This window comes from Conger conger, chromosome 12 (assembly GCF_963514075.1).
Source record: "Conger conger chromosome 12, fConCon1.1, whole genome shotgun sequence".
NCBI lineage: Eukaryota > Metazoa > Chordata > Actinopteri > Anguilliformes > Congridae > Conger > Conger conger.
In genome coordinates, this window is record NC_083771.1 from 45743259 (window position 1) to 45764282 (window position 21024).

Genomic DNA, 21024 nt, shown 5'->3' on the forward strand with positions numbered 1-21024 from the left:
TATTTTATTTTATACATGATATTTATATTTCCCAAACATTATGGTGCCCTGAAATGGGGGGCTAAAAGTGCTGTAATTTGTACATGGTGAAACCAAATGTATAAAATCATAAACAAGGGTTTATGATTAGACACTAAAACAAAGTAAAAATTAAAATAAACCAAAACGAAAATGCATCTTTAAAGCTGGGCGTCTCCATGCGTGTGGGACAATCTCAGACACCTGCTGACCAAATACAAATTGCGGAGTACAGTCAATCCCGAACATTATGGGGTGTGGAACATTATGAATTGTGCTAAAACAAGTATTCAGTACACATTTTTAGTACTTTCTACACCCTCTGCTCACAACGAAATACACAACAATTTGCGTCAAAAAGCACTCCCTGTAATCTCTATTGAATAACTGAACATAGGATGAATCAATTGTTTTATTATGCAGGAGAGACTTGCGACTCTCAGATATATCAAATAAATATATATAGTTTTTATCGTTTGTACAATAAAATACAAACTTTACTATATATATATGTTCTGCTACTATATTTAAAGTTACAGCTATTGGACTATAACCATTGTACAGGCAATATGACACCTGCTTCAGTAGCTTGTGATCATTTGGTTAATGGCAAAAATAAAATGAGTAGTTATTATATTAATACCTATTTATTTTTGTTTTAATAATAGTGTAATTGATATTGCTCATTTATTTCAATTATTTATTATTGTTGGGGTAGCACGGATGGTGCAGTGGGTAGCACTGCCGCCTCACAGCAAGGTTTGAATCCCGGTCGGCCGGGGCCTCTCTGTGCGGAGTTTGCATGTTCTCCCCGTGTCTGCGTGGGTTTCCTCCCACAGTCCAAAGACATGCAAGACATGCAAGACATGCAGGATAGGCTGATTGGAGAGTCTAAATTGCCTGTAGGTATGAGTCTATAAGTGAATGGTGTGTGTGCCCTGCGATGGACTGGCGACCTGTCCAGGTCCTGTCCACCTATCAAATAGCTCACTTCAGGGAGAGAGCTAGGGAAGGGAACGTGTGAAAGTGAGTCTGAATGAAGCCTTGGAATGGAAGGCTTCTACTTGTGGCGGCCATCTTGTATCCAGGTCACTTTGGGGTTTCCACCCTCCAATCAAGCAAGAAAAGGCAATAATTTTAAAAGATTGGAACGGATCTTAGCTGAATCCTGCTGTACCTTGCTGTACCCTGGGCAACAAATCAGCATTTGTGTGTCGCCCTAAGGAGCCACAGTCCACACTGGCCAGATTTGATTAGAGTGTGTGGGACTCATCAATGCATCAGAGTGCGGTACTTCAACAGCAAGCTTTCAGAACAGGGCTTCAGGTCTAGTATGTGCTGTGAACCCAATAATTGTGCTGAACTCAAAACTCACTGACAATGTAATATTTGCGAAGAGCCGGATGTTGCTTGTTCAGCCCGCTTCATCAGCCTGTAAAATTCAAATGAGAAGCCAGAGATCGAGTCTTCAATATCATTCAAGTTGGTTTTGTTCACCTGAAATTGGGCATGTCACTGGCAATATGTCAAACCCATCTGAGATGGCATCACCCAGATGTGCCTTTTACCCCATGGCATTCATGATGAATAGAGAGCAATATTAGACAGAACTTCATTTTTTTCTGCTGCACCACTAAAATAACCATGAAGTCAAAACTGCAGTATGTAGTGAACTTTGATTATTTGTACAATTATACAAACATACACACCTAAGGGTTGTAAATATAAATGATAATGACCTGAGAACTCTCACAACACCAATCCACAGCTGTATGTAAACTGCAGCAAAATGTCCCTTATTGAATGTGCTTAGACCTCCATTTAATACAATGTACTAAATGCCATAAATATAATGGCATCTCATTTCTTTCAGATTTAATTGGGAAAGTCATTGAAGTGCTTAAGTTCATTCTTGAGAGTACTCTCTACACTCTATTTCTGCACATCTTTTTAGAAAATAATAAAGGTATGTAATTCTTTGTTGTTGACATGAATATTAATTTATTATTACACATTATTATTACATATTCATTATCATGTGACATTGCCAGAGCCAATGGCAGAGAGTGTACAGCTGTTTTTCCCAAAGCACACTGAGAAAATGATTCATTGGATAAACCTAAAATCTTACTTCAATTTATTACATCTATATCTTTTCTCCTCTTGATTGTTTAAGCTTGGTCAGCTATAATGTGTTGTGCATAGCATAGATTGGCTGACCATAATTTTTTGCATGTGTACAGGACTGGGGAAAGTACTTGGGAAGATATTTTCAAATTAATTTATTATTAAGCATTTTTGACACTGTGTTACACCTCCAGAGCCAATGCAAGAAAATGTACATGAACATTCAGAAGCACACATTATCACCCACAGCTTCTGTTCACACCACAACCCACAAGCCAAGCTTATTATTATACATTATTAATCATATACATTATTAATCATTACAAACTGCAGTTATTAAAATATTTCACATTAACAACCCACACGTGCAGCCCTGGGAGAAGTAAGTAAATTAGTGCTTTGATATCTTGTACGGTAAGGCTTGCCAATGCTTTTGTCAAAGATAAAATGTTTTGTGCGCAACATTAATGAAGTGACATGTGTGTTACTGCAGACCGTCCTGCACTGGTGTGTTTCATGGCGTTCCTCTGGATCCTGATTGCAGTATTGCGTTTTAATCACAGGACTAATCTACCTGGTACAGTATCATCATCACATCCATGCATTTTATCATCAGTAACTGTGCTTTAGAAGACCATGAACCATGAACTGGTTTTCATTCATATTTTTTGCTTACATCAAGAAATATTACATAAAAAATAAATATATTTGTAGGACCAGAAAAAGAAGAAGAAAAAACTGGAAAATGACAAATAATACAAAATCTACATTTAATAAATCAATGTCTGTAATGAACTATTTTCATGCAAGTAGAAATAATGGGTTTTTTTCTCTGAAAATCAAGCAATTCAGGTATATTTACCCTAATGTGACAGGAAACTGACTTACTAAAACTGCCCTCATTGTTTTTCAGATGTAGCTCATATCCTAGTGTACGTGTTTGGTTCTGCTGTCCTAAGTGTCCTTAATTCAGTTGCTCTAGCAACAGAAGTGTTTCTGAAAGCAGGTGAGGACAATAAAAACATTTTCTCAATTAGAATATCGCACTGCCTACATTTTTACATTTACATTTTTGTCATTTGGCAGACGCTTTTAATCCAAAGCGATTTACAAGTGCATAGGTTCTACCACAAGTCAAAGCATCACATCCATAACTAGGAAAATACACATGGAATGCTGTTCTAAACATATAGTCGTCATCATAAGTGCCATTTTTTTTTTTTTTGGTTAGACAAGGAGGAGAGGGATATCAGAAAGGGGGGGCAGGGGAAATCAGGAGGGAGGACTAAGGTAGAGTTTGAAAAGGTGTGTTTTGAGTCTGCGTTGAAATAGGGGGAGGGATTCTGCTGTCCTGACAGTGGTAGGCAAGTCATTCCACCACTGAGGAACCAGAACGGAAAACAGGCATGAACGTGCAGCTCGACCGCCAGGTGCACGTAGAGAGGGAACCATAAGGCGACCAGAGCTGGCAGACCGGAGTGGTGTAGCTGGGGAGTAGGGAGTGATCAAGGATTGTATGTAAGGTGGGGCAGTCCCCTTAGCAGCCTGAAATGCCAACACTAGGGCCTTGAATCGGATGCGTGCGGCAATAGGAAGCCAATGGAGGCCAATGAGAAGCGGGGTGATATGAGCCGACCTGGGCTGACTGGTGATCAGGCGGGCTGCAGCCCTTCTGGACCAGCTGGAGGGGCTTGATGGCACACTCTGGGAGACCGGCTAGGAGGGAGTTGCAGTAATCCAGGCGGGAAATGACGAGCGCCTGGACTAGGTGCTGGGTGGCTTTCTCCATCAGGAGATGACGGATACGGCGTATATTATACAGAAAGAACCTGCAGGTTCTGGCAGTGGAGGATACTTGTGGAGCCAGGGTGAGGCAGTTATCAAGAGTCACCCCAAGATTCTTTGCCATACGGGAGGAGGAAACTACAAAGTCCTCAGCAGTCAGAGAGAGGTCGATTGACGGAGAGGATTTAGCAGGGATGTAGAGAAGCTCAGTTTTGGCAAGGTTGAGCTTCAGGTGGTGGGAAGTCATCCACGCAGATATATCAGCCAAGCAAGCAGAGATCTGTGTGGTGACTTGGGTGTCGGGGGGGAAGGAAATAAAGAGTTGGGTGTCATCAGCGTAAGAATGATAAGAAAAGCCATGGGAAGAGATAACAGAACCAAGAGACATGGTGTATAGCGAGAAGAGGAGAGGCCCAAGAACCGAGCCCTGCGGGACTCCAGTTCGTAGGGGGTGAGGGTCAGAGACTGAGCCCCTCCAAGTCACCTGGTAGGAGCAACCAGAGAGGTAGGAGGAAAACCAAGCGAGTGCAGATCCTGTGACACCCATCCTGTGACAGCGATGAGAGCAGAATCTCATGGTTGACTGTATCAAAGGCGGCCGACAAAGGCGGCCGACAGGTCGAGGAAGATGAGGACAGAGGAGAGGGATTTGGCTTTAGCAGAGTGGAGTGCCTCAGTGATGGCGAGCATGTTGTGCCTAATTTATTTTGCACTATTCCCACTTTTCACACTTTTCCCAACCCAAAGAGACTTTATGTGATCTCAGTGATCACTTTATTATGTAGACCTTTACACCATCTTGTTAATGCAAATATTTAATTTGCCAATCATGTGGCAACAACTAGAGGCATAAAAGCATGCAGGCATGGTCAAGAGGTTCAGCTGTTTTACAGACCAAGTGTCAGAATGGGGAAGATATGTGATCGAAGTGGCATTGACCATGGAATAATTGTTGGTGCCAGACAGGGTGGTTTGAGTTTCTCAGAAACTCGAAAATATCCAGTGAGCAGCTGTTCTGCGGGCAAAAATGCTTTGTTAATGAGGGAAGTCAGAGGAGAAGGGCCAGACTGGTGAAACCTGACAGGAAGGTGACAGTAACACAAATAACCAAAGCTCTTAAGTGGATAGGCTACAGCAGCAGAAGACCAGTAAATAAATAAAAATTTGAATAAAGAGCTCAGTGAATGTGTATATTTATTAGAGAACTTTATTAGCTATTTATTATACTTATTTTTAAGACTTCTACTGCTGTAGCCTATCCACTTAGGGTTATGATGCGTTGTGTGTTCAGAGATGCTCTTCTGCATACCACTGTTGTAATGTGTGGTTATTTGTGTTACTGTCACCTTCCTGTCAGCTTTAACAAGTCTGGCCATTCTCCTCTGACCTCTCTCATTAATAAGATGTTTCTGTCTGCAGAACTGCTGCTCACCATTCTTAGCAAACTCTAGGGACTAGTGTGTGTGAAAATCCCAGCAGTTTCTGAGATACTTAAACCACCCTGTCTGGCACCAATAATCATTCCACAGTCCAGGCCACTTGGATCAAATTCTTTCTTCATTCTAATGGTTGATGTGAATATTAACTGAAGCTCCTGACCCGTATCTACATGATTGTATGCATTGCACTGCTGCCACACAATTGGCTGATTAGATAATCACATGAATAGGTAGGTGTAAAAAAAGTAAAAATGTTCCTAATAAAGTGCTTGGTGAGTGTGTATATAACATTTAAAACAAGAAAATACAATGCAGGCATTACATACAGAACAGTAAGACAATACAGCAGCAGAATACAGTGAAGGATGAAAAACGTCAGGAAGAGAGAGATAGGCATGGTTGTGTGGAAGTGTGTGTGTGTAGGGGGGGGACCTGCAGTGGAGGACCTGATGGAGCAGGGAGGATGGTAGGGATGGAAGAGTCCAGAGGCAGCGTGGGCTGAGATTGTGTCGGAAAGTCAACAGGAGGATTTTGTTTTATTGTAGATCCGTTGTTCTATGGAGAGCCAATAAATGTCACAGAGAATGGGGGCGATATGATTCCTGTACGTGGTATTGGGGAGGAGACGTATAGCAGAATCTTTGACAGTTTGCAGTTTGTGGAGGGATTTGGAGCTGATGCCAGACAGAGGAACTTTGCAATCGTCCAGCTGACTCTGAATAAATGAATGGATGAATGAATAAATAAATTAATTAACGAATTAATGAATTAATTAATGAATTAATTAATGAGTGTTTCAGTAGAAGGGGGTCAGGGAAGCTTGGAAATATTTTGCAGATGGAAAAATGAGGTCTTGCCACAATGTTGCGGTGAAGAGGGTCAGAACCAGGATGATTATAAGGTTACAGTCTCGGGGTGAGGGGGAGAAAACTATGCCATCAGTGGTGAATGGTATTTGGTCCGACTTGTTTAGTGTGGATTCTTAACCATGACCATTTTGTCGTCGTTTAGTTTGAGGAAGCTGTTTCATCTGGGTTTTGATGGCAGAGAGGCAGCTTCAATGTGGGATAATGTTGGGTTACAGAGGGATTTGGGTCCCACTAGTTCAGGTATTAAATGCTCATTTTGAATGTGACAGTCTCAGAGAAATGAATTGTACTTAATGTACTCTGGAACTCATAAGGCCGAACTGTGGGATTCTCTGTAAGGTTTTTGTAAATATGTACTTACAGAAAAGGGGGAGCGAACTGTGGAAGATCTTCGAGTGATCGTCTTGCCTCTTGAATCTTTATTTTTGGCCTTTTGGCTTGGTTTACAGGTGTATGCCTTCTGTAAGTATCCCTAGGAAACATTACTAAGATTTGGTACATTTCAAGTATCCATGATACTCATCAAATTGAAAAGAACATTATGCATGTGTTGGTGCAATATTGTTACAATTTGCTAAATGATGACCTTCTCTGTTACTTTCTGGAATACAGGTATGGAGGATAAAAAGTAAGTAGAAACTAGCTGTCATAAATACATGTGCCTGGATGATGACATGTTTATCTGTTATAAATCCTTTTAAGCATATTCTTTTAACCTTTTTTGTTATTCCAGTATTTCAGAATATACTATGATAGTATAAAAGTGTCATGTTTCGAAATTGTAACAATGTCTCTGTGGACTGTTCTTTGTATATTTTTAAGCCTAGATGTATAAAATGAAATAAAATAATGTAAAAGCCAAATTAGTATTAATTGTGTCTTGTTCTCTAAATTCTTTTCACTGTTGTAATACTGTCATTTGGTTTTTACTTAGAATAACAGAACAGCTGAGTCAGCTTTTCCAGAGCTGCAAAAAACAACTCCGATGTCCAACATCATCTCAGCAAGATCAGGTGTGTTGTGATTAGAGGGATGGAGTGTTTCTCTTTCTTAATATGTACAATCTCTTCATGCAAATGTTCTGTAACCGCCATCAGCTATTCATGCTTGTAGCTCTGAGCAAAGAGCGATGAAGTTTCTGACTGACCAGGGGTGCGTTTCCCGAACAACAACGAAAGTCACCATGTAACCACCATCGTATGATGGATCAGAAGAGAAACTACCAACCTACTCATGACTGCTCCCCAAAACCGTAGTGACGAGGTCACAAATCAGCACCACTGCAGTTTGTATCATAATAACCCAAACAATGTTGAATGTTACCATTTCTCCCAAGACTAACTTACGTTCCTAAACTCATACAGTGTCAGGAAAGAACAAGAAAATTACAAAGGGGTGTGTGAACAATTTTGTATTCTACCAAATTCTGTTTGCTGATTTAGGATAAGACAATTGTGAGCAGGCTATGTGTTAAAGTTCCACAAAATGATGGACAGTCCGGTGGCTCTGTAGGCCAAGGGTGCAGAACAAGGGCCGATCCGTTTCAGGATTTTGTGCCAACTTCTGGTCTTAATTATTTAATTGATGACATGTGTATGAGTACCGGCTACAGCTGCAGACTGCAAGTGTGTCCTAATGATTTTACTGTGCTCAAGTACAGGCTTGAACTGGGGTCATTTATAGAGCAGTCAGCAAATTAAATAAAACAAGGCAATTGGTTGGAACAAAAACCAGTACGCAGACCAGCCCTTGAGGACCGGAGTTGTGCCCCCCTGCTGTGGGCTGTGATGCATGCTCGATGCTGCTGCTGTTTGCTCTGTTGCAATTCTTAGAAACCTTGTTGGCCTTTTAAATCCACAGAATAACTTGCTCTCATAAACTCTATTTTTCCAATCCATTTCAGGATGATTATAAAACAAGGCGGCAGCTTTTTAATAAGACTAATAAGCTTCCACTATAAAAAGTTCAGCTCTTGGATGTTTTAGCCTACATTAATCCTTTAAGCAAATTTTGTTGTGTGTGTAAATCTTGAATAGTATAAACCATTATGTTTGCTGGTGTAATTATTTAAGGAACTATTATTTAGGCATCCCCTTTGATTTATATTTCTTACAAATTAGCTAAGCCTAATTACTGCAGTAGAGAGGAGTACAGACAGGGGGCAGTAGGGAGGTACAGACAGGGGGCAGCAAGGAGGGGTACAGACAGGGGGCAGTAGAGAGGCGTACAGACAGGGGGCAGTAGAGAGGGGTACAGACAGGGGGCAGTAGAGACAGGTACAGACAGGGGGCAGCAAGGAGGGATACAGACAGGGGGCAGTAGAGAGGGGTACAGACAGGGGGCAGTAGAGGGGTACAGACATGGGACAGTAGAGAGGGGTACAGACAGGGGGCAGTAGAGAGGGGTACAGACAGGGAGCAGTAGAGGGGTACAGACAGGGGGCAGTAGAGAGGGGTATTGTACAGCTACAGCTATGTGGTGCAGAGTGTCGGTCCGTCAACTGTATATTTTGAAACCTGAATTTAAGGACTATAAACACAGGCAGAGGGTGAGACAACCTGCCAGTGAGCCTTTTTCAATGATAGGAAGGGATTTATGGTCTTGTCACGCAATGTTTTAACGAAAAAATTGTACCTATTGTTCCTTTAAGTTCTCCTGTTTAAATTATGTTAATCGCGTGTAATTTCAATATTGTTTCTCTTTGTAGACACCACAAGCAGAAGCAGTAGAGATGGAAACTCTCTCCACCTGAGCAGAGAACAGCACACAGACAGCAGGTATTTATCTGTGAGCCAGTCTGTCCACCAGGGGGCCTTGCTGCAGTCCTGAAGATTCTAGTGTAGAAACACATCAAAGAAGTTGAATTTGCAAAGCATACTGGGACATATGGTATACAGACCAGTTGTTATTGTTCCACACAGCAGTGTAGGTCATTTTAGCTTCAAGCTCATCTAGTATTTTTAGAACAGGACAGACTTTAACATGATCACGGGTGAAAAAAACAAGAAGCTCAATCTGGGTCACAACTGGAGTTTTCAATCAAGACAATGGGCCTCATGCAAGAACATTTTAGTGTTCTTATCATACATTTCTCTTTTTCCATATGAAGAGCTCAAACAAATGTACCACATTGGACTCAATGAACACACGTAACTTCCGACAACCGTGCTAAATGAAGATGTCCGTTATGATATATACGGTACTGTAGGTGGGTTCCGTTGGATAGCTGGCCAATGGGATTAACAAGAACATGGCACTACTGATATCTGATTGGGTAGACTGCGGTTAATTCGTTTTTATTATAGTCATATAGTAATATTGTGGACCATTGATGAACGTTTTCTTTTTTCTAAACGGTCCACAAAAATACTTTTCAAGGGGGCAGCAAAGACGGGTACAGACAGGGGGCAGTAGAGGCATACAGACAGGGGGCAGTAGAGAGGGGTACAGACAGGGGGCAGTAGAGGGGTACAGACAGGGGGCAGTAGAGAGAGGTACAGATAGAGGGCAGTAGAGAGGGGTACAGACTGGGGGCAACAGAGAGGAGTACAGACAGGGGGTACATTGTTATTATACACATACACATTGAGAATTATTGTGAGGGAATGTTTAACCCCAAATTAAGTAATTATTGAATATGTTGTTAATATATGCACACAGCAAAAAAACAAGAATTCAGTGTTATATCAACTCTGAGAATATTATTGTGTGGACTCATATAAGCCTGTTAGAGTTCATTAACTTAATTTAACTGTTCAGCGCACTGATCAGACTGAACTCTAAACTCATCACAGTTGGGATGAGTTTATGCTACACTCACATACTGTCATCCTGCTTATCACATATTTTCATCATCTGTGTTATTGTTTTATAAACATTTTTTCATCTCTGTGGTTTTACAGGGAATATGAAGATGGTCTCAGTGACGTGTAAAGGATCCTTTGTTGTCGACACAAGGACACAGTCTAAGGTCCAGATTATGTGTACCCACAATGCACTTTGCATACTGTTCTTTGCTAATTGGTACACTGAATTATGACATCATTCATCTGTAAATATCATTTAAAGCCTAGCTAGCGAACATAGTTTTAGTTAATGCTGCCAAAACTTTAATCATGATGTTCGCAATCTGTTGGTGTTGCAATTTCTGATTAATTCATTTTCACCTTATTTGCCTACTGCTTTTTTGTGTTTTACAGAGCTCATAAAGTCAGCTTAGAGGAAAGCTGCACTTGAATGGTGCATTATGACAGTTATGTTAATAAATTGATTTTACTTGTTTTGCATTTGTATTGTGTGATTTTCAAAAATATAAAAGATATTGATTTTCATAAAATATATCTATGTATTTTTTTATGTAAATGCATGTTGTTTGAATGTATTTGTAGGGGTTTTAGACGGTGAAGGTTGATACTGGGTACATTACATTATGTTCAGCTCTGAGATTAGTACAGAAGTTGCAAGTTTGGCTCATTTTTAAAGCAATTCTTATCTTTAAAGCAATTTTTATGCAAGGCAAATTTATTTATATATCACATTTCATCAACAAATATAATTCACCGTGCTTTAGATGGATTTAAATAGATTTTAAGCCACTTCCTTGAATGCAAAATGACTTTACATACAGTACCACCACACAGACCTCTGCCTGAGTTAAATTCATTAAATCAGAATGACCTTACAGACCACAGGTTCTAAAGACAACAGACCACTGAACCGTCTAAAGACTAGGTTACACTTTAAAAAAATAATTCAGATCAAATAAAGAAAGAAAGAAGAATGAAAACAAATCAATCAATCAAAGGCAAGGCAAAAAAGGAAAGGACTGTGATTCGCCACAGTCTTTAATTGGATCTGTTGGGTTTTTTTTTTGCCCTCTCCTCTGTCCTCATCTTCCTCGACCTGTCGGCCGCCTTCGATACAGTCAACCATGAGATTCTGCTCTCATCGCTGTCTGGGATGGGTGTCACAGGTTCTGCACTCGCTTGGTTTTCCTCCTACCTCTCCGGTCGCTCCTACCAGGTGACTTGGAGGGGCGCAGTCTCCGACCCTCAACCCCTACGAACTGGAGTCCCGCAGGGCTCGGTTCTTGGGCCTCTCCTCTTCTCGCTATACACCATGTCTCTTGGTTCTGTTATCTCTTCCCACGGCTTCTCTTATCACTCCTACGCTGATGACACCCAACTCTTCATTTCCTTCCCCCCCGACACCCAAATCACCACACAGATCTCTGCCTGCTTGGCTGATATCTCTGCGTGGATGACTTCCCATCACCTGAAGCTCAACCTTGCCAAAACTGAGCTTCTCTACATCCCTGCCAAGTCCTCTCCGTCAATTGACCTCTCACTGATAGTGGAGGACTTTGTAGTTTCCTCCTCCCATACGGCAAAGAATCTTGGGGTGACTCTTGATAACTGCCTCTCCCTGGCTCCACAAGTATCCTCCACTGCCAGAACCTGCAGGTTCTTTCTGTATAATATACGCCGCATCCGTCATCTCCTGACGGAGAAAGCCACCCAGCTCCTAGTCCAGGCGCTCGTCATTTCCCGCCTGGATTACTGCAACTCCCTCCTAGCCGGTCTCCCAGCGTGTGCCATCAAGCCCCTCCAGCTGGTCCAGAATGCTGCAGCCCGCCTGATCACCAGTCAGCCCAGGTCGGCTCATGTCACCCCGCTTCTCATTGGCCTCCACTGGCTTCCTATTGCCGCACGCATCCGATTCAAGGCCCTAGTGTTGGCATTTCAGGCTGCTAAGGGGACTGCCCCACATTACATACAATCCCTGATCACTCCCTACTCCCCAGCTAGACCACTCCGGTCTGCCAGCTCTGGTCGCCTTACGGTTCCCTCTCTACGGGCACCTGGCGGTCGAGCTGCACGTTCACGCCTGTTTTCTGTTCTGGTTCCTCAGTGGTGGAATGACTTGCCTACCACTGTCAGGACAGCAGAATCCTTCCCCCGATTTCGACGCAGACTCAAAACACAAACTCTACCTTAGTCCTCCCTCCTGACTTACCCCGCCCCCCCTTCTGATACCCCCATCCCTGTCTAACCCCCCCCAAAAAAATTAAAATAAATAAATAAATAAATAAGCACTTATGATGACGACTATATGTTTAGAACAGCAGTCCAGCTGTATTTTCCTAGTTCTGGATGTGATGCTTTGACCTGTGGTAGAACCTAAGCACTTGTAAATCGCTTTGGATTAAAAGCGTCTGCCAAATGACTAAAATGTAAATGTAAATGTAATGCAATATCGTGCAACGTGAATACAAACTTTTATTCTTCATGGCATGCTTAACTACTTATTATCTAATGTAACATAAGTGTAGAAATCATCCCTCAAAACATGAAATGCGTCATTAAGAAAAGTTGACAGCTTGTTAAAATTCTGGGTTGCAAATATAATTGTTGGGATACCGAGGATTGCCAGAAAGGGCATTATCCATTTAAGATTTTAAGAATAATTAAAAACCTCTTGCAATACACACTCCAGCACAGTAGATGGTGGTAGCTGTATAAGAGCCAACTCGAATCCATCGAATAAGAATTTATTACGTGTTAAAACCGCGACAACATGGCAGGGAAACTCATTGGCAGCACAAGGGATGAGAGTACAGATTATTAAACTGAAATAAATGCGCAGAGTGAGCAGCCGATTTACTCAGGGGCATCGCAAATAAATACATAAACACACCTCCAGTTTTCTCAACAGCATTTCATTTTTGATTAGCCAGCTGGACAAGCACTAGGAAGAGCAAGGTGTCAAATCGTCGCAGTGATAGTCACTGAGGTAGCTACCAAGTCCATCATCCTAGACTGTGGCAACTTGGCATACGCATTTTATATGTATAGGTTTCTGTCCGGTTTAGGGGAACATTTTAATCAAGAAAATTCGCAGTTCGCTAAGACTGACCCTAATATGACTAGCTAGCTAGTCTCTGATGATAAGTTAGCATTGGTGCCTGCCTGATCGACGTGGCTAACTTCACTTGCTGGGCATAATTGGCAAGAACGACATCTTTCTGCATCATCACAGAATGAACGAAGACGGTATGTTATCTTGCCTTGTGAAAATATGATACAAACACCATTTCAACCCGTCAGCTTTCTTCCTGAAACGAGCTATTACATTAACGTTAGCTATCTATAACTATGAACGGAAACCCTACTGTTGTTTGCTGAGTGGGCTTCTTGAGAAGTTCTCTCCCTTTTTCAGTCTGGTAAATTCAGTAAAGTAGTTTTAAATTTCGTATGAAAAGTAGATTTATATTTTCAGAAATTGTCATGTTCAAGTTTGTTTGCTGTAAATAGCATGTTTTGTTGTGAGAAAATGTAACCAGGGGTGTCCAATAGTTTACATAAACTCATTCTATGTCAGAAGGGCGGCCTATAGCGTAGTGGTGAAGGTACGTGACTGTGACCGGCTAGTTCGCTGGGTCGATCCCCGGTGTAGCCACAATAAGATCCGCACAGCCATTGGGCCCTTGAGCAAGGCCCTTAACCCCGCATCGCTCGAGTGGAGGATTCCCATTTACACTGCTATGTCCAACTGTGGGATTAGGGATACATTCCGCTTAATCGTCTCTCAGAGTTGGTAGAGTACTTTCGGGCGCAGATGAGGCAGGATCCGGATGTAACCTCTGCAGTTGCAACCATCCGCACCCTGCTGGAGTTCCTAAAAAGAGACAGAGGTACGTAGTTCCGATAAAACGCGCCTTGCACACCGCAACACAGTTTTGCGTGTGACAATAATACCTGGTGTCTTGTTCAAATTGTATAATAGATTCAATGTGTACAATAACTTTTGTTGTGTTGTGGTTTGAAGGTGTTTGTTGCTCTCTTGACCGTTGGAAGTCCGAATTACCTATTGTACCTTTAACAGAGAACCGGTGATTAAACCACAACAGGCCGTTTATTTTCTGTGTAAAATGAGGACCACAACAGGCTGTTTCTTTTCTGTATTAGGTGGTTAGTAATGGGCTGTTTCCTTTCCCAGGATCTGGCACAGTGCAAGAAGGTAATGGTTGAAAGAGGAGAACTTTTCCTGAAGAAAATCTCGCTGTCCAGGAACAAGGTCGCAAAGCTGTGCCACACCTTCATTAAAGATGGAGCATTGAGACTCCAGACTGTTCGACACTCTTCAGATGTAGCATTTCAATAAGGTTTCAATGCGTTTTAATTTGAAAACCTTTGTTTTCGGACGTTTGGGTGCATAATTAGCACTGAACAACATGCTAACAAAAACAAAAAGCGCCTCCAACAGAGAATCTGACGTAGTCACTCTCCTGGGGTGAGTAGAGTGAGTGTGTCCATCATTTGCATAATGTATTCTCTAACCAATCAGGTGCCAGTAGTTTTCAGTGTAAAATTGATCCATAACCGCTGGCTTTCCGAAAATGAACCGTTAAAATTAAGCTCGCAAATTTGTGTGCGTCAAGAATTTACGTTCTTGTTTGTCAATGGAAAGCATTTACACTACCTACCTACACTTCTAGCCAAAAGTTTAGACACACTCACTTCCTTTTTCTGCTTTTTCTGATTATTACAAACAGAAAATGAAACAATCTGCACCACAAATAAATTAGTTTTGCTTTCACTGTTTCGTAATTTCAGCATTTCAGTGTTTGAGACAAATTAACCTAATGTCAAATAAAATGATGTTTTGTAATTGTTTGCATTGAAATGGGGGGGGGGGGCTATGTATAAAAAGTCATGTACGCGCACTCACACGCGCACTCGCATGCACACACGTACGCACGCACATACACATACACACACCCATACACACCCACGCACATGCGCACGCACGGGTACACACACACACACACACACAGTGCAGCACAGTACACACACACATACACACACTGACACGCACGCACACACACACATTCGCATTCTCTCACACACACACGCACGCACACATACACGCCCGCGCACACACATACACGCCCATGCGCACACATGCACGCAGACACAGACACACACAGACACACATGCATACACACACGCACGCACACACACACACACATTACATTACATTACATTATTGGCATTTGGCAGACGCTCTTATCCAGAGCGACGTACAACAAAGTGCATACCCATAACCAGGGATAAGTGCGCTGAAAAACCCTAGAGGGAAGTACAATTTCAACTGCTACCCGTCCAACAAAAATAAGGACCAGGGCCTTTTTTTTTTCTTTTTCTTTTTTTTAAACAACAAATAAACAAACAAACAACAAAGCAAAAGTGACCAAACTTAACTATCCAAATACTGCTTACCTAGCCAACTAAAAATACCGAAACACAACGTAAATCACAAAGACAACAATTAAGGTTCACAGGGAGGTAGGGAGGGATGGGGAGAGGTGCTGCTTGAAGAGGTGCGTCTTCAGTTTGCGCTTGAAGGTGGGGAGAGATTCTACTGTTCTGAACTCATCGGGGAGTTCGTTCCACCACCGTGGAGCCAGAACAGACAGTAGTCGTGAGCGTGAGGTGGAGGTTCGGAGAGGGGGAGGTGACAAGTGGCCTGTGGAGGCTGAACGAAGAGGTCTGGCAGGGGTGTAGGGTCTGATGATTTTTTGTAGGTAAGCTGGGGAAGACCCCTTAACTGCTTGGAAGGCTAGCACCTAATGTTTTGAATTTGATGCGAGCCATGACTGGTAGCCAGTGGAGGGAAGTAAGCAGGGGGGTGACGTGTGAGTATTTGGGAAGGTTGAAGACCAGATGAGCTGCTGCGTTCTGGATAAGGTGGAGGGGTCTGATGGCGGACGCTGGGAGGAAAGAAAGAGTTGCAGTAGTCCAGGCGGAACAGAACCATCACTCGGACCAGGAGCTGGGTCCAGTAGGGGGTGAGAAAGGGGCGGATTCTCCGTATGTTGTATAGGAAGAACCTGCATGACCGGGTCACTGCCGCAATGTTCTCGGAAAGGGACAGTCTGCTGTTCATCACCATGCCGAGGTTCAATTGCACTGGGTGATGGCGTGAGTGTGGTATCCCCGAGGGAAATGGAGAGATCCAGATGGGGAGAGGTATTAGCAGGGATGAATATCATTTCAGTCTTACCTGGGTTGAGCTTTAGATGGTGGTTGTCCATCCAGCTCTGGATGTCACTCAGGCAAGCAGAGATACGGGCAGAAACCTGTGTATCAGATGGTGGGAAAGAGATGAAGAGTTGGGTAACGTCCGCATAGCAGCGGTAGGATAGCCTGTGTGCAGTGATCACAGGGCCAAGGGAACGAGTGTAAAGAGAAAAAAGAAGCGGGCCTAGGACTGAGCCCTGGGGAACTCCTGGGGCAAGGGGCCGAGGTGTCGATACCATACCAGCCCAGGCAACCTGGAAGAAGCGACCAGAGAGGTAGGACTCAATCCAGTCCAGGGCTGTGCCACAGATGCCCGTTGCTGACAGGGCGGACAGGAGGATGGAGTGATCCACAGTGTCAAAAGGCAGCAGAGAGATCTAGAAGAATGAGGACAGAGGAGAGGGAGGCTGCTCGCGCGGCATGGAGTGACTCACTGACGGAGAGGAGCGCAGTCTCTGTCGAGTGGCCCGATCTGAAGCCAGACTGATGGGGGTCTAGCAGGGGGGCTACACACACGCACGCACACACACACACTCACATTCTCTCTCGCGCAAACAACCACACACTCGGAGCAAGCCTGCAGTGTCACCAAACAGGAAAAGACACACACACACGTGTCCCCTTTCATGGTCACATTTTATGGTCAAATCACTCTGGTTAAATGCAGGGACTATTTTGCAGGGGTTATTTTGTATTTTTTTCTGTTGCAGGAAACAAATGGCGGAGGCACTGAAGAATCTCAACGTTCCCGTCACTGTAGTTTTGGATGCTGCTGTGGGGTAAAGCTGTGTCCTTTTTTTAAACGCACTGGGTCCATTTCCGGGCCCAGGTCTGGGCCTTACAGCTGTGTCTGGCTCACTGGCACCACAGCTGAGGGTTTGGCCTGTAAGCACATCTGACACTTTGTTCAGCTGTTGCTTACAGGCCATGTATTTTTCTATATGACGTAAGCTGTGGCAGAGCACTCACCCCTCCCTTACATTTTTGCTGGTTATCTGTCACAAGCACAATTTTTTATTTTAAACAATTTTCTCACTATATGCATTGTACATATCTGGATACATTGTACTATATTATATTTTTCTCCCACACTGGGCATAAAATATAATGTAGTACAATGTATCCAGATATGTACAATGCATATAGTGAGAAAATTGTTTAAAATAATAAATTGTGCTTGTGACAGATAACCAGCAAAAATGTAAGGGAGGGGTGAGTGCTCTGCCACAGCTTACATCATATAGGCATACGTGCAGGAGATAAAGCAGAACACTCCCGTTGTTGGGTGCGCTCATGTGCTTGATTATGATACAAAATACTGAGGAGGAATCGCACCCAAGGTCAGTTCCTCCTGAACCGGACTAAGGAGGAACCACGGATGATAAATGTAACAGATGTGGGCCCAGGAGTACAACGCGTGATGGAAAAGTACTGAAACACTGTGTGAAGATGATTGGCTTTCACCGTAATGCATGCATGCGATAACTTAGGATGTGTAATGGTATAAGAATTGACACCCTGTCTGCTAAAATCTAGAGTGTTTTCTCACATTGGTGTGAGGCATTCTCCGTGCTTTGTTATAGGGTTAATAAAGTTTGTATTATTGAAATTCTCCTTGCTGTGAAAGAACTGGGTTCTTTTAAACGGGAAAGGTTGCTTGCATGAAGTCGCTCCTAACCCAAAGGGAATTTTCCCCAACAGCAGTCAGCAGGGATTTTGGCAAAATGAGCTCAATTCTTTACTTGAAACAGCTTAATCCATTGTAACCTCATTAAATATCCTGGATGTTAATGTCATTTATTCAAAAATACATACGGTACTGTGCAAAAGTCTTAGGCACCTGTATAACATTCTGTACAGATAAGATTCTTTCAAAAATAATTCAATAAAAGGTCCTAAATAAACATACTATACATTTTACATGACATTTTAGTAAATTGGCAGAATAGTTAAAAACTGAATCAAATCAATATTTTTTGTGGCCACCCTTCGGTGTTAAAACTGCATCACTTCTCAGATATAGAACTGCAGGACAGTGTTGGCTAAGACAATCAGCGGGGAGGTTATTCCAAGCATGTTGGAGAACTTGCCACAGTTCTTCTGCAGACTTTGTTTGGCTCCTTGCTTCTGATCTCAGACAGCCTTGATCAAGTTTTTGTGTAAAAAGTAGTCAATTGCTTACAGTAATATGTTACTTTTTAAAATTAAATACAAAAATGTCTCTGTAAAATTAAATCTTTTGGAAAACGAATATTTGGAAATCTCAAATGTGTTTTTATACTAACACACACACAAAATGAAATGTACTGTATATATAATAAAGTCTAGGGTACCTAAGACTTCTGCACAGTACTGTATGTTAGAAGGAAAAATGGTCACGCCTTTGTAGAGAAGAACACCTTGCCAACTGTTGAGCATGGAGGTGGATCCATTATGCTTTGGGCTTTTGTGGCAGCTGGGGGCTCAGGAAATATTGTGCGAGTGGAAGGAAGAATGGATTCCTCCAAATATCAATAAATTCTAGAGGCTAATGTTCAAAGGTCAGTCCAGACATTGAAGTTGGGGAGAGGTTGAGTATTCCATCAAGACAATGATCCAAAGCATACCTCAAAATCAACCATGAAGTACGTCCAGGAAAAAACGGATGAAGATTCTGGAATGGCCACCACAGTCCCCAAACATGCAAGGGGGCAAGTTAGTATTCCAGTGCAATTTCTCTGCTGTTGCTGATGCTTAACATAGAAGATAATAACCCCAGACAATACAGTCTGAAGCCATTCACAATTGACCTTTACAGTCACTTTATAGGTATTTTTTTTAGAATACACTGTACTATGTTAAAAGCTTAATGTTTGAAAATTAGAACGATGTATTAGCTGTTTGCTCTTAGTATAGTTGTAAGCCTAGTTGTGTAAAATGAAGTCATAATGTAAAAGCTAAATTAGTGGTGTTTTGTCTTTGTCTTTAAATTCCTTCCGCAGTTTATTGTAACAGTCATTTGATTTTCACTTAGAATAAAAGAACTGTCGAGGCTGAAGTGTACATCATCTCAGAAAAAGAGGATTGTGATAAGAGGAGAGCTCACCAACCATAACTTGGTGAAAATGTAGTTAATTTGATTTGGAAAAGTCTCCAGACTTGCACCTGATTTATCTATGAGTCAATCTGTCCACAAGGGGGCATTACTGCAGTCCTCAAGATGCCTAATAGCAGTTTCTAGTGTAGAAACATGTGAAGTGAAGAAGTTGAATTTGCCAGACCAGATAAATAAAGCAAAAACGAAAAAACCCCTGCTGCACTGACTCGAATCAAAATGTATCTGTGTGCTTCTCTGAATATTCAAATACTCTGACTCTATTTACATTTAGGTTTCCAGCACTAAATCCTCACATCAAAGTGATGTGTATCATCATGTATCATTTCAATATATTGTCTCTTTGTAGGTTCCAAGGGAAGCTGAAAAGAAGGTACAGTATGTCTCTCAACACACAGACAAGAGGCATTTTCTGAATCAGTCTGTCCACAAGGGGGCATTACTAGTCACTTGCACAGTTTCTAGTGTAGAAACACAGTGGAGAAGATGCATTTGCGAAGCATACTGAGAAATATGGTACATAGATCTGATGCTATTCTTCTACACAGCAGTGTAGGTCATTTTAGCTTTTAGCCCATCTAGTATTTTTAGTACAGAACTGAGTTTAACAGGACCAGGGGTGAAAAAAACAAGAAGCTCAATCTGGGCCTCAGCTGAAGTTTTCAATCAAGCTAATGATCCCAAGCAAACTTCAAAATCAACCAAATAGTAGATAACTGACTCCAGGAAACTTTCAGATTGAAAACTTGAATTTGAAGAGTGCAGAAGTGCAGAATGAAGGTTCTGATGGATGTTGAAAGATTCTGTGGCTGATTCTGGGGTCTGATTTGAAACCAAATAAAGTCTTATTATTGTGTATTAATGGACAAACATAAAAACGCATGTATACACAGTAAAGTGAAAAAACATCAAAACCAATTAAATCAAAACCAAAAAAACCCTGCTACACTGACTCGAATCAAAGTGTACATGTGTTAATTTGGTTTGAATATTCAGATATTCTGACATATTCATGTTCATGTGTACATTTTCAACATGAAGTTCACATTTAAACTATGTATATCATGTGTAATTACAATATTGTTTCTCTTTGTAGTGGTTGCAGGCAGCTGTGCATATGATTAATCTATTTAGGCGGCCTGTAGCATCGTGGTTAAGGTACATGACTGGGACCCGTAAGGTCGGTGGTTCGATCCCCGGTGTAGCCACAATAAGATCCGCACAGCCATTGGGCCCTTGATCAAGGCCCTTAACCCTGCATTGCTCCAGGGGAGGGTTGTCTCCTGCTTAGTCTAATCAACTGTACGTCACACAAATGCCTATAATGTAATACCTTCTGTCTGATGGCTGGGCTCCAGGCAGGCAGAGAGCAACAGATCATCTCATGAGCTGCCTGTAACCACTGCAAGGAGGAATACTGAAATTATACATACAATGCTTTATTTAAACTTCATGTTGGAAAGTAGGCACAAGTCGGAATATCTGAATATTCAAAGAGATTGCACAAATGTACACTTTGTTCAGTATAGCTTGGTTTTTATTTGAAATGTAAAATTTCCTTTCTGTGTGTACATAATAATAAGACTTTGTTTGCAATCAAATGGAAACAT

General features: G+C 42.0%; 1 protein-coding gene and 1 long non-coding RNA gene across 3 annotated transcripts in view; both read left to right on the forward strand.

The window, feature by feature from the left end:
- LOC133141653 (uncharacterized) overlaps window positions 1–10428 on the forward strand; it is a 151063-nt gene extending 140635 nt beyond the window's left edge. The window contains exons 9-16 of the mRNA XM_061262243.1: window positions 1892–1984; window positions 2639–2722; window positions 3059–3151; window positions 6602–6700; window positions 6851–6866; window positions 7173–7251; window positions 8946–9015; window positions 10141–10428. Of these exons, the coding sequence (XP_061118227.1) occupies window positions 1892–1984; window positions 2639–2722; window positions 3059–3151; window positions 6602–6700; window positions 6851–6866; window positions 7173–7251; window positions 8946–8990 (509 nt within the window). The 3' untranslated portion in view covers window positions 8991–9015; window positions 10141–10428. The remainder of the gene's footprint in view (window positions 1–1891; window positions 1985–2638; window positions 2723–3058; window positions 3152–6601; window positions 6701–6850; window positions 6867–7172; window positions 7252–8945; window positions 9016–10140) is intronic.
- A 2378-nt stretch (window positions 10429–12806) lies between these two features.
- Window positions 12807–14908, forward strand: LOC133141658 (uncharacterized). 2 transcript variants are annotated; one of them, XR_009710110.1, is made up of 3 exons: window positions 12807–13290; window positions 13830–13931; window positions 14237–14908. It is a non-coding gene; the product is annotated as an uncharacterized LOC133141658 (long non-coding RNA). The 2 variants fall into 2 exon arrangements; XR_009710111.1 differs by having other exon boundaries at window positions 13830–14908.
- Window positions 14909–21024: the final 6116 nt, after the last annotated feature.